Here is a 13,004-nt window from a genome sequence, read left to right as displayed (position 1 = left end):
ATTTTGAAACAGTTGATACATTTCAGTATACAGCAAAGATGTCCATTTCATTACTTTATACCTTATATATACACTGTATATTATTTATATATACAAATGTCAGATGTTAATCTGTAATGAGAAATAAACAAAAAGGGAAAAAAAACAGTAATACATATATCAATGTATCAATATGACCGAGTCAGAAGAGATCACAAAGAAGTTTCCACTGTATATGGATAAAATCATAACTGCCACTGAATGAACACATTCCATAACAACGGATAAAACCCCATCTGATGATGAGGACTATATAATCAGCTAGAAAACACAAGAAATATGTTATTAAGTGGACCTTAGGTTGGGATTCTTTTGTCAAAGACATATAAACTGGGCTAAGATCCACTTTGATTCAGTAAATTCAAGCTCCAGATGTTACATTAGATGTGCGTGATTATTGACATTTAATGGAATGAAGCATACCTAAACTTAACGGGTTTGGAATCTGACTCGCAGGTTCCATGTAGGTTCATTGTTTCAGAAAAATGTCACAACACTAAAAACAATGTCACAGTGAACAGGACGTTTGAGTCAGCAGAAATATGTGGGATTTTGACAGCCGCATTTCCCAAGTATGTCTTTATATTCTCTCATCACAAGTTCATCGTCATCTCAGACAACACACACAGCTGCTTAAATACTCAAGGGACTCAACATTCTGTCCCAATTTCATTTAATCCAATGACTTTTTCGTTTCGACCAACCCCAGTCATACAAGATCTGATAAGTAGCCGCCCTATCAAATAGCTGTTCAGAACAGGTTTTCTGTAACCATGCAGGGCTGTGATGACGCCTGTGGGAGACACACACTTACAGTACGGCACCTGGTTCATGGCTGAGTCAATCCGCAGCAGCTTATCTCTTATCTCCAAGTCTCAGAGTAAAGTAAAGTGGTCCTCTTGACGGCTCAGCATTCTTTAAATGGCGAAGGCGCTATCAGATCAGTGTGGAGGAACTCACCGCCTTTCTCTCACTCAACTCATTCACACGTACCGTTTATTAAATATAGAAAAGACTGTGGTCAGTTTGTGTCCTCAATAAACCCACTCCTGCAGAGCAAAGCAAATGCTTTTCATTAACTCTCACTGTGTGTGTGTGTGTGTGTGTGTGTGTGTGTGTGTGTCAGCTTATATTCTTCGGCCACTGTGCCCATTCTGTCTTTTACCAGCTAGGATGCAAGCGGGGTCGTAAGATGCTGATTGCAAAATGTCTGTTCCACATTAAGTGTTTCAGAAACCCTGACAAGCCTCCCCTCCTGTTTAGAATCTTCCAGTGGTGAAATGGTCCTTTCATGGTTGCTCCAAAGAGCATTTTTCAAAAGGGGAATGCTCATAAATAAAAGATATTTTACAATTGAAGCAAGCAATCACAGTTTGGGTTCGGTGGTTCGTCCAGTAAATTCTCTCCACTATGATTTATTGGCTCCAGTAATTAGCCTACAGCAGGCTATTTGTCACAGCTGGCAGAAACTTTGTATCTCCAAAATATCAACTTTCCACACGCTGAGATAAATGGGTTTGTTTTTAGCTTGATGCATTTCCTGTGAGGATATTTCCAGTGAGGATGGCAGTAAAAAAAGGCTTGAAACCCCTATAATTCATATGGCAATAATAGATTGTTATTCAATCTTTGTCATGACAAATTTACAATACCACAAGAAGCTGTCCAGAATTAAAGGTGATATAATTCATTAATTCTGTCATTAATTTATTTCAATATATATGTAACTCTCCACACTGTTTCCGACTACAGTAAAAACAGTAACAGCACTTTACTATAAACTATCCAAATAAGTTATCCCTATATGGTGTTTCCAGAGTCAAAGCTTATCAACTGTGGAGCTTCATTTGTGTGTCACTGACATGGAAACATTTGAGCAGCACTTCTGCAGATAACCAAACGCTTCTTCCTCCTCCTTTGGTGCCCCACTCCCTCTGCCTCTATGTTTTTCAGTGTCAAATACCTAATGCTGTTATTTTTATCTGTGTAGCTATAATGCAATAAATGCAAAATACATGTAAAGGAGTATACGATATGTCATGGCTAATAATGGTCATGCTGCCTGTAGAAAACAGAAAGCATTTGGAACATGGTCAAAAGTCACTTTGTTACTCAAAACTCCAAATGAATATGTATTATTATTGTGGTTGTTATTGTTGTTACTTTTCTCATTTCACTCATGACAGTAGAATAGTTTTTCAAGACAACACAATTTTTCAAATAATAATAGGAATGCGCAGTTTCCATCCTACTTTCTGATACTTGTGTAAAAACACAACCCCTGACATAAGCTTATTATATTTTGAAAATCCCTACCGGAAGCCCGCACTCTTACTGTCGACAGCGCGCTCTCTGGCTCGGCTCAGCATCTGTCTTCACCAGAGTGCACGGAGCGCGCAGGATGAACCCGTTACGCATTACGCACTATGGTGTCCTTCCCGGCACGGATGGTTTTCTGACACGCGCTTCTGACTGGCGTAAAGACATTACGTCTTAAAAGCGGCGGGCGACTTGCAGTGAAAAAGAAGACAAGGTCTCCGTTTGTCTTGAATGCAGAAGAGGGAGAAAACGCGAGTGTTTCGTGGAGACTCTTGTTTTCTCCGCTCCGACGCGCGCACACACTTTTTTTGGGGGGGGGACTTATTTTCTAACGGGATATCATTTGCTGCATCTACATTTTGGGGGGTGTTTACTATATGTGGATACTTATTCGGGACCATGGGAGACTCCGTGTTCCTCGACAGGCAAAATTCCTATCTTGTAAGTACTCGGTTTATTGGCCATAAATTAATTAGAAAGACTCGGACGTGTGCTGATAAGGCGCCTTGAGGGTTTACATCTGCTGTTGTCAGAGAGCGTACGCGCGTGCAAGTGTAATGTGCATGCGTGTACGTGCTTGTGTAAGGAACAGAGACAGCTGTTTGCTGCATGAAGATGACTTTTTGCATGTAGAATTTAAAGCATCTCTGTCTCCCTGTATAGCTCATATTATGCAGAATATTACATTATTTTCTGTATTATATTCAACAAACTTGATGCAGCAACACAAATAAAAATAACTTTAACGTTTTATATTAAAGTCTTTCCCTGTAAAATGTCAGTGACTGAAACAAACCTGAAACTGAGCCTGAACCTGCCAAAGCTTCCTGTGATGGAACGTTTTCAGTGACATGCGATGTATAGAGCGGTGAACGCATGCAGGCACACAAGACCACACACGTTTCCTGGTTGCAAGAGGGAGACTTTTGCTCTGCTGAGCAGCTCTGAGAAGACACAGAAACCGTCGGCAGACTTGTGCCGACCTCATGTTGTTGTGTTTGACACTCTACACCTCAAAGCTTGGTGGCCACATGAGGGCAAAACACGCAGATGTGGGTCAAGGCCGTGAGGACCGATGAGAACCACACCTTCAAAACGAAACCCTCAGCATTTATTAGCGGATTGCAGAACAGGTTCATTCCGATGTGGGAATCGGATTGGTTTGTGTCGTGGACACATTTAATCATCCACACGTGCTCGTATTTGATCTCCCTTCTATTTCCACCCCCCCTACTCCTCTCCGGTGGTGAGGAATCCTCGGCAGACTGTTCCAGCGGTCTGTCTCCTCTTTATGAGCGATGCGTCTGTGGCTGGAAGCCCTCATAAAGCTACGAGCACTGATAGGAAAACAATACAATTGTCTTTGGCTCGGCTGGCAGTGCGGTGTGGATTTGTGCTTTGCAGCGTGGCTATGTGGTGCAAAAGCCGTCACCACATGGCTCACAGAAATGGTGTTTAAAATGAATCCAACACAGGCTGACGAGGCTTCGGTGCACTGACAAATTGTTCTTGATGCACTTCTCCACTACAGTGCATGTCACCTTTCTAGTGAAATGAACTTTGATGTATCCGGGCTCTTATTTGTTTGTGTTAGTTATGGTGTCCTTTTGTGAACCCAATCAAATCATCACTTAGGCTTTCAGAGTGGGTGATGTGATTGGATGCAAAGTTACTCTGAGTAACTTTTAACTGGTTATGAAACAGTCAATTTAATAACGATGCCTCTCTTTGACCTACACGAGAAAACAAGTCTGTGAGAAGATTGCCTCTTTCTATAAAGTTATTCTTAATGCCGGTCATCGGTGCCACCGGGTTGGATTCCGGTTAAAAAAACAAACAGAAACTCATGCAGGATCACCAGAAACTCATCCAGCTCAGACTACAGCTGGGCTTCCAGCAGCCAGCGCGGACAGACCCAGATCCAGCTTCACTGCCACCTGCAGTCGGAGCTCTGTCGGGAGAAGGAGAGCTCAGTGCCCGGCGACACCGGCTCCTCCTCCTAACAATCAGTCTTAGACTATATCGTTTTTTGCACTTTTTGTTGTGGCTGCTTTGAAGCAGGACACGAGTGAATAAAATCTTTGAAAGTGAACAAAGCAGCAACAGGCAGCTTAGTGTGGTGCACACACCAAACATGTAATTACACCAATTGAACAAATTAATCAATCCTGTCTGAATCGGTTGAACAAGTAAACTGTTTGTTCAGCCCAGTAGATAGATTAAGCTTCAGCAGATGAGCTATTAACTTAATTATTTAGCGACTGAGCAAACTATGAATCATCAGGTTAGTTCAGGCAGGAAATACAAGTCATGTTCGCCACATCAGGAGACCGTCAGTTGATCCGTACCGACGCGTTACAACAGTGGTTCTTTCTCACTGTTCTTGACCGAGGTTGATTCATAGGTCGTACAAAATGTCGTCTGCGTGTCACATGATGACAGAGGGATGAATGAACGAGGAAGTTTTTAGAACACGGGAGTTTGATATAAGTGAGCTAATCCTGGAGGGGAGCCAGTCGGCACCGAGGCTTTCGTCACTATTCATATAATGATCGTCTGTCTTGGTTACCTTGTTTTCTGCAAACAAGTGCAAACTCTCACGACTTGTACACTTCGTACATAGCAGGCTATCATTCAAATGAAGGATGTATTTGTCAATCCAATGCTACATTATGCAGGCTGTGCATTTCCTGCTGAACGGACGAAAAGTCCGTCTGTCTTTGTCCGAGTCCGTCTCTCATCACTGACCAAACAGAACTTTCTGCGTCTTCGTTTAGCCAATCCTGGGACCCTCTTCAGCCCGAGTGCCGCTACCTGTTTAGTCAAGCACCAAATCCCCCCCCCGCCTTTAGTCTCCAATTGTTCTCTTTGCCGTTTCTCTCCACATTAGACTTCCATTGTTTTCACTAACTTCAAATTCTTCTCTGTGCTCTCCTTACCTGCTGATGTGTGACCTTGTTCTACTGCAGTAGGTGTGTTTGTTTTACTCCCCTGCCACTCCTAGTACAAACAGCTCTGGCAGAAAATGTCACAAAGCCTTTAGTCACACGGCAAATCGAAAGGCAGTTTGACAGAATGGATGAAAAGACAAGCGTATTGACAACTACGCTCGATGCTCTCGCGTCTGTAATGAACAGCTTTGCTCATGCATGCGTGTGTGTGTGTGTGTGTGTGTGTGTGTGTGGGTGGGTGGATGGCATCAACCATCCATGCGGCTTCTTAGTCATCGGCACAGCGAGTTTATTTACATTGACCACAAGATTTCCAAAGCACACCCTGACCCAGAGGGAGAACTTAACATGAGTGGACGTTTTGTTGGAGTGCAATTACTAGGAATGCACACAGATATGGTATGGTTTCATTACAGAGGGCCTGTCCAATATTGGGGGAAAATGTCTCCTTCAGATCTGTCTTCTGCTCCGTCCTTTCACAATGTGCATCGGGATTGTTGACCTCTTATCATGCCCGTCATGTTTTGTGATCCGTTATCGCATGTGTGGGGAAAGTTGAAAATGGCGTTCCACAGCCGTCACTTCTGGCCCGTCATGACAACACCGCCCTTCCCTAGCTTTTCTTTCTAGACCCTGTCGGGGGAAAGGCACTTGTTTTATTATCAACAGCGAAAGAGAAGTCCGCCCTCCCCGTGACTTGTCTTTTTATGGAGATGGTCGAAGGCTGAGGGGAAAGCAGAGCGGAGGAAGCGCAGCGGAGAAAGTTCTGGCAAGATCTGATCCACTGTTTGCCGAAGGGAGATGGGCTACCAGAGGCAGGAGTCTCTCTGGGCCTGAACAAAATATGTGATGTTTTAAGGAGTCTGATTTACAGCTGAAGCTCTTGCCCTGGTTTCCTCATTACTTCATGTATTCAGGTGTGTCTGTAGCGGAGTTGGCCAGCAGGTTCAAGAAAAGGTTAGACATGTTTCCTGGCTGTTTGTGTGAAAGCCATGAGGGCATGATGTCAAGCACCGTGTTGCCGTGTGAAGTGCAGAAGTGTTGCATCATAGTTTGGGAATTTTGAAGCCCCACAACAGCACGTTCGCCCTGATTTGCTGCAAAACGGCGCACTGAACTGGAATAAAGACGGAACTAATCAAGTCTACCATATTAAAAGTTTTGTAATCCATTACTTCACTCACACATGCTGATGTTTGCACTCAACCCACACAGCCACACATGGATGCATCATGAGTCATGCACACAAAAGCAGAACTATGCTAAATAGTGAGAAGAGATTGTGCCGTCCGGTGGAGAAATCTCTTCATTGTCAACACCTCAGCCAGCTGTTGCTCAGCGGTTGACCTCAACAACACAGCGAAGGCAAAACTAGCCAAAGCCATTAAAGCTCAGCAGGATACACCTCACGGCCCTGCACATTTTGTATCAAGAGCAGTGCATTTGCATCTCGCAGCAGTCTGCAGAGGACAAGTGATGCTTGCAGACTTGAGGCTCATAATGGTTTCACGATTCCAGAAATACAAAAAACAAAAAATGCTTTGGAAAGAAGTGCAAACAAGCTCAGAAGCATGCACACACATTTTCCAGGCGATACTGCTCGACACTACTCTGCTTCTCCTTGGTGGACAGGTTGTTGTGGATGCAATCTCCACGACTGCAGCGGCACAGAAGAGCACTTTGCTTGATGGAATTAGAGGAAACAATAACAACACGGAAGAAAGCCAAGAACAGTTGTGACCAAACTGAGAAGCTTGGCTCCCATGATTAGTGAAGTGGTCCAGCGATTGTGACTGTGAAGTGTTTGTATCATTCTTGACTAGCAAAACCCCCCAGATTAATTTTTTGAATTTAATTGGATGGAATTGGTTGAAAATACACAACATAAACCGTAATAACCTTTTCCATTTGGAACACAAGTTATAATGTTGTCCAACTTTTGTCTAAAAGTTCACAGTAGGACTCCACTTCCTACTTCTGGCTGCACCGACTACAGCTTCCACAGAGGAGTCTCAGAGCAGGACAAGGCAACGTGTCACACGCAGCGGAGTCGACCGAGACGCTAACCACGGTGTCAGAATAGAACGCACTTTCAAGGGTTTCAAGGCACCTCACCAAGTTACTACAACAAGCTGGTGTGAACAAGTAGCCTCAAGGTTAAAAGTAGCATGCAGCTCTAAATAAACGGCCTCATTGTCGGTCATGACGGTGATCGCTGCCTGTCACAGATTAGCCGATAGCGGCCGCGTACGTGACCAGCCCGAAAGGTGCTTGCGCCATTGATCATTACAGATTTCGTTTGCATGGAGAGCAGGACAAAAACTCAGACAGACAAACCTATGCAGACAGATGCACCGATGGAATCAAGCCCAGACAGATAGACACAGATGAGCTGACAGACAACAAGGAGAGGTGGAAGTCAGATGTCCAGTTCGGTTACATCTCAGAGAGCCTGGATGAAGGAAATATCCAAAGTCAGACAAGGAATAACACAGATGAAGCCAAGAATAACACTGCTTTCTGTGACACACACGCACACAGTTGGTTCATTGGAGACACTGTTTATGCTTGCAGCGGCTACGTGCACTCATGTGCCCTATGCACATATTTGCACACAGGACAAACCCGTTTAATGTGTGTGCCCATGCATTTAACTTGTGAGTATGTGTGCAGACGAAGTGTGACCCGGGTTCAAGGGGCTTTTGACTAAGACTGGATTAGCTGCTCTTAAGGCAGCCACTGGAATGTGAGGATCAACAAGGCTGTTGTGGCAGTGCACGCGCAAACACACATGCACACACCCATTTCCTCGTGGCTCACTCACTCAATATTTACCTTCCATTCTATTATTATTATTATTATTATTCCTCCACTCCTCCTCTCCCCGTGTTCTGACCATTTTCTCACTGGGAGTGGAGTGCAAATTGGCTTTCATGAAACCAGCACTGGTGGCTTTATTCATCATTTACACGGTGTGGGTATAAACGCAGACTTGTTGAAATTGAGGCCATCTATTCCGTTCATGAAGTTGTAGAGAGCTTCATATGTGCAGTGAAACCCTCAAAAATGTAAAAGAAGAAGAAGGGGAGAGGCATTGCTTACATTTTGCTTCTGACACCACAAAAATATGAATAAAAAAGACAGGAAATAAGCAAAAAAAATGATAAAGGATGAATGACAGAGTTATCTATGGGAAATCTGCAGGGAGCGCGATCGCCATGTGCGCTGGTAGACACTTGTTTGTAGTCAATTGATGAGAGTATGTAAACAGGAAAGATCAGGACCTGCAGATTGACGGATGACTGGATGAATAACTCCGCCCATCAAGCGGTTGTTGCGCTTGCAGTGTCCCACTTCTGCACAGCTGCATCTTCACTCGCTCATTACATAGGCGTAATTCTCGCGTTATTGTCTTAAATGGGATTTGCACATTTTAGCAGAAAAGATTTAACTAGAATTTCCCAAATAGCGATACTTGCAGACATGTCATTACTTCTTCCTTCAATACTTAAGGGAACTGAAAGTCAAAGTTATGCTGACTGAGGGAAGTCAGCAGCATACATTCCAAGTACCAGCATCTCCTTTTATTTTTGTCTAAGTGGCTGCAGTGATCATGAGGCAGTATTTGTTTGTTCCTTAGAACAGGTGGAAAAGAGCGGGAATGTTTCCACAAAAGCATCGGTGTCCTTTGCACATAGCTCACTGTGTTGACTGAAACTTGGCATCTGCAAGTCGAATTGTCCAAAGTAGGACTTTTTAGTTTTACTCATGGATTTATATTTTGAAAATATTTTTACAAACCCGGCATATCTGATGTATGAGGGTCTATTTTCATAACTAATCCACTGTGCTCCGCTTATGAAAACAGCGAAAAGTAGTTCCTGGAAAGTACTGAGATGTTTTGTGTAAATCTAAATCTACTCCCAATCATTTTTGTACAGTCCCGACACCGTTACAGACGTTCTCCCTTTGAAGGATTTACTTTCTGTCATCATGTTTCAGTGCCGGACCTTATTAAATCCTTGTGGTGCGGTCTTGGTGGATTTAGTTTCCAAACACTCACAACTAATCAGACCTACACTTAACAGGCCCGGGGAGAAATGGACTTTGTTTGAGTTTTGATTGCTCCCACCGAGCAGTGCCAGTGGGAAGGTGATAAGTAGTTTGCCATGTTAATCAGCCTGTGTAAAGTGTTCTACACCTAGTCGTTACTGTATTGTTAACACTTTATATATAGTGTTCTTTTCTGGCACGCATTCCCACACATTTCGATGGGTTGAAGAGTTGGGTGTGTTGGGCGGCACTAGAGCGCTGTGTTCATTCTCTTTCTGCCAGGAAATCAATAATAGACCAACTGACCAGACGATGACCTACGTTACACGCGCACAGAGGCATGCACACATACACACACGCAGCGGCACATCCACCGCCCGGAGAGAACAAAGCATTGTGGGGCAGTGACGGGTGTGGCGTGGGTCTCCAGGAAGTCACACTTGGCTAAAACTTCCTGGACTGAAACGAGGCTGATGATTTTGTGTGTCCGATTGGATCACATCTGTTTTCTCTTATATGCGGTGCTTCGTTGTTTGTGAATGGTTTAGATTCCTCTGTGATCCAGCGGAGAACTGTCCGTTTATGGACAGATTGGTTGACGCTCACCGTTTCTCAGCTTTTAGCAATTTTTATAGAAAAGTCCCTGAACTTCTCTTTCATATGGATTTTACATCCCAGTGCACCACAACACACCAAAATGCAAGAACCTACGACCCATATGAACTTTTCAGCGTAGATTGATTGTAAACATGGAGAAACAGAGGTTCATACAGATGTAATATATGTGCCAAAAGCATTTGACCACAGATGCAAGCCCAGGATGTGCATTTACAAGTCAACAGTATGTAGTTGTCCCATTGCCTTGCATTGAAGTTGTGCATAAGCGCTGCCATGTGCCTCATAAAGTGACCACGGCTCGGCCTCCACTCTGTCATCTTCAACATCATGTTGACTCTGAGGAGCGGACCAGCAGGTTCTAATCCCCACTCTTTAACTGCCGCACAGGATTAACTCGGGAAGGGGAGGGGGGGTCTTGCACCCATGTGGAAAATAAAGAGTCTTATGGAGAATTTGCTCTGATCCCGCCATGTTAAATGGATACGGTGGAAGAAGCACAGAGAGAGAGAGAAACCAAGGGAATGTGCTGTACTTGTGTTGGCTCATGTTCTTGCCACTGGGGTGAAAAATAAACCTACTATTCCCTAATAGGATCAACTTCTTATCTTGCCCACGCTTACATCCATGAAAAATGTGTTAAGTCAACGCACTCACTCTGATCTGTTATAATAGGTGCTGATGACAATCAGCTAAAGTGAAACAGTTAAACTCCTTTATTGTCGAGTTGGCTATTAATCTAAACTACACGTCTTTGGACTGCGAGAAGAAACTGGAGCTCCAGTTCGAGAATGCTTCTGAAATGGCTCAGCGACAACTCTTATCTTAAACACCAGTTATAACTCGCTTCCTCAAAAAAGAAAATAAAGACCAACTCATCCGACATGCAAAGTTTTTTTGCATCCATGTTTTTTAGTGAGGAAACCGTCTTAGGCACGGAGGAGGAGGAGGAGGCCCAGTCTGTGGTTGCGAAACTGCCATTCAACTGAAACGTCTACAGCCACAGTGTGTGAAATCATGTGAAATTCGACACGCAGAGACAAATTCTCTTTTAAGAGAAGAAAATGCTCAGCTGTTTCAGAAATGGAATTAGAAATTAATTGCCAGAACATCTTGAATTCATTATTTGCTTTAGAACATCTTCAAAGACATTTGGGACACATTCTAACTTTGGTTGTTTGGTTGTATTGAAGTCACACTGAATTAAAAACAACAACCGTGGCCTCTTTCTTCCAGCGTCGTAGTGATCATGTGTCTGTCCGGACTGCAGGAAGTAGCAGGACAAAGTCGTGTATGGTTGTTGTGACACACGCGCGCGCACGCGCACACACGCGTACGCGCGCGCACACACGCGTACGCGCGCGCACACACGCGTACGCGCGCGCACACACGCGTACGCGCGCGCACGCGCACACACGCGTACGCGCGCGCACACACGCGTACGCGCGCGCACACACGCGTACGCGCGCGCACACACGCGTACACACATACACGCACACGCACACATACACGCGCGCACACACGTACACGCACACACACACACGTGTACACGCACACACACACACGTGTACACACACGTGTACACGCACACACACACGTGTACACGCACGTGTACACGCACACACACGTGTACACGCACACACACACGTGTACACACACACACGCACGTGTGTGTACGTGTACGTGTACACACACACGCACACGCACACACACACGTGTACACACACACGCACGTGTGTGTACGTGTACGTGTACACACACGCACGTGTGTGTACGTGTACGTGTACACACACGCACACACGCACGTGTGTGTACGTGTACGTGTACACACACGCACACACACACACGTGTGTGTACGCACGCACGCACACACGCGCACACACGCGTGCACACACGCGTGCACGCACACGTATGTACACACACACGCGTGCACGCACACGCGTGCACGCACACGCCTGGTAAGTCTGGTAAGAGAGAGACAGGAGGAGGATTTATAGAGTTGTATACAGTTGAATGAGACTTGGTGTGTGTGTGTGTGTGTGTGTGTGTGTGTGTGTGTGTGTGTGTGTGTGTGTGTGTGTGTGTGTGTCAAAACTCTGGGGAGATAAAATGCTGGAGGACATATTGGGCCAGGAGTAAGAACAATGGGTTTTCTTTATTTCTATAAAGTTTATTAATCTAACAAAGAACACATTGTGTTGGAATTAGGTCTTGTGATCTTTTACAGAAGAATTATATATTATATATGAATTGCTAATTAATTGAACCCAAAAGCAATCTAAAACAATATTTATGTCATATGTTGATGACTGTATCAGACTGACTAACGGCTGTGTGCGCACCATAAAACACTTGCCTCATCTTCATTATAGGGTCATAAAGAGGACTCTTTTCTTTTTATGTTTTAGTGAGCTCATCAAACTGAAACCGTAAAACTGAGAGGGACAAAAATGGGAATTTTGAAACCCCCTTTACTCAAATTACAACCGTGGATATGGAGGAAAGTGCAGAGAAGAGGCAAAGCAGTATGTAGAGAGGAAAAAGTGAAGTTAACAATTGTTTTGTCGTCCATCCCAAGCAATTTGAAGGTTTCCCAACAGGCCATGTAAGCAAATCAATGGTTTGCAAGGCAAAGTAGTGCTGAGGACCAATTACTAGCATGTTAAACACAGCTGTACCCTCACACTGGTTTTAACCTCATTGTGAACATAAGAATCAGCGTTATAGCTTTGTACTACATCACTATGGGAGATATGTCACAGGTCTATATGATGCAAAGCTACGTTTAAGACGTTCCTCACTGACTTGTTCATGTGAAGCAGGATTTTTAAGGGGGATTTAAATAGTAGATCTTCACAGTTGAGCTGCAATTTTGCACTTCCCACAATTCACACGAATACAGGAAAAATAAAGTGTGCAGCAACACGGCGTAGAATGAAGAGTTGCAACACAGAGACAAATATGTCATGAAAGGTTATGACAACTTCTGCCAGACAGAAATAGCACTTGCAATTTTGGCCAGAATTG

At 44.2% G+C, this 13,004-nt stretch overlaps 1 protein-coding gene across 2 annotated transcripts in view; it reads left to right on the top strand.

Moving 5' to 3' along the window:
- Positions 1 to 13,004, top strand: part of LOC116385935 (rho GTPase-activating protein 6) — a 54,992-nt gene that overhangs the window by 22,025 nt on the left and 19,963 nt on the right. The window contains exon 1 of one of the 2 annotated variants that reach the window (XM_031851715.1): positions 1,846 to 2,799. The exons of the other annotated variant lie outside the window; for it this stretch is intronic. Coding sequence (XP_031707575.1) covers positions 2,590 to 2,799 — 210 coding nt within the window. The 5' untranslated portion in view covers positions 1,846 to 2,589. Of the gene's footprint in view, positions 1 to 1,845; positions 2,800 to 13,004 lie in introns of those variants that run through there. 2 annotated transcript variants of the gene reach the window in all.

This window comes from Anarrhichthys ocellatus, unplaced genomic scaffold (genome assembly GCF_004355925.1).
Source record: "Anarrhichthys ocellatus isolate YVR2014 unplaced genomic scaffold, GSC_Weel_1.0 scaffold12, whole genome shotgun sequence".
Taxonomy (NCBI): Eukaryota; Metazoa; Chordata; class Actinopteri; order Perciformes; family Anarhichadidae; genus Anarrhichthys; species Anarrhichthys ocellatus.
The sequence above is the reverse complement of the archived record's forward strand: the minus strand, read 5'-3'. Positions and strand labels throughout refer to the sequence as shown.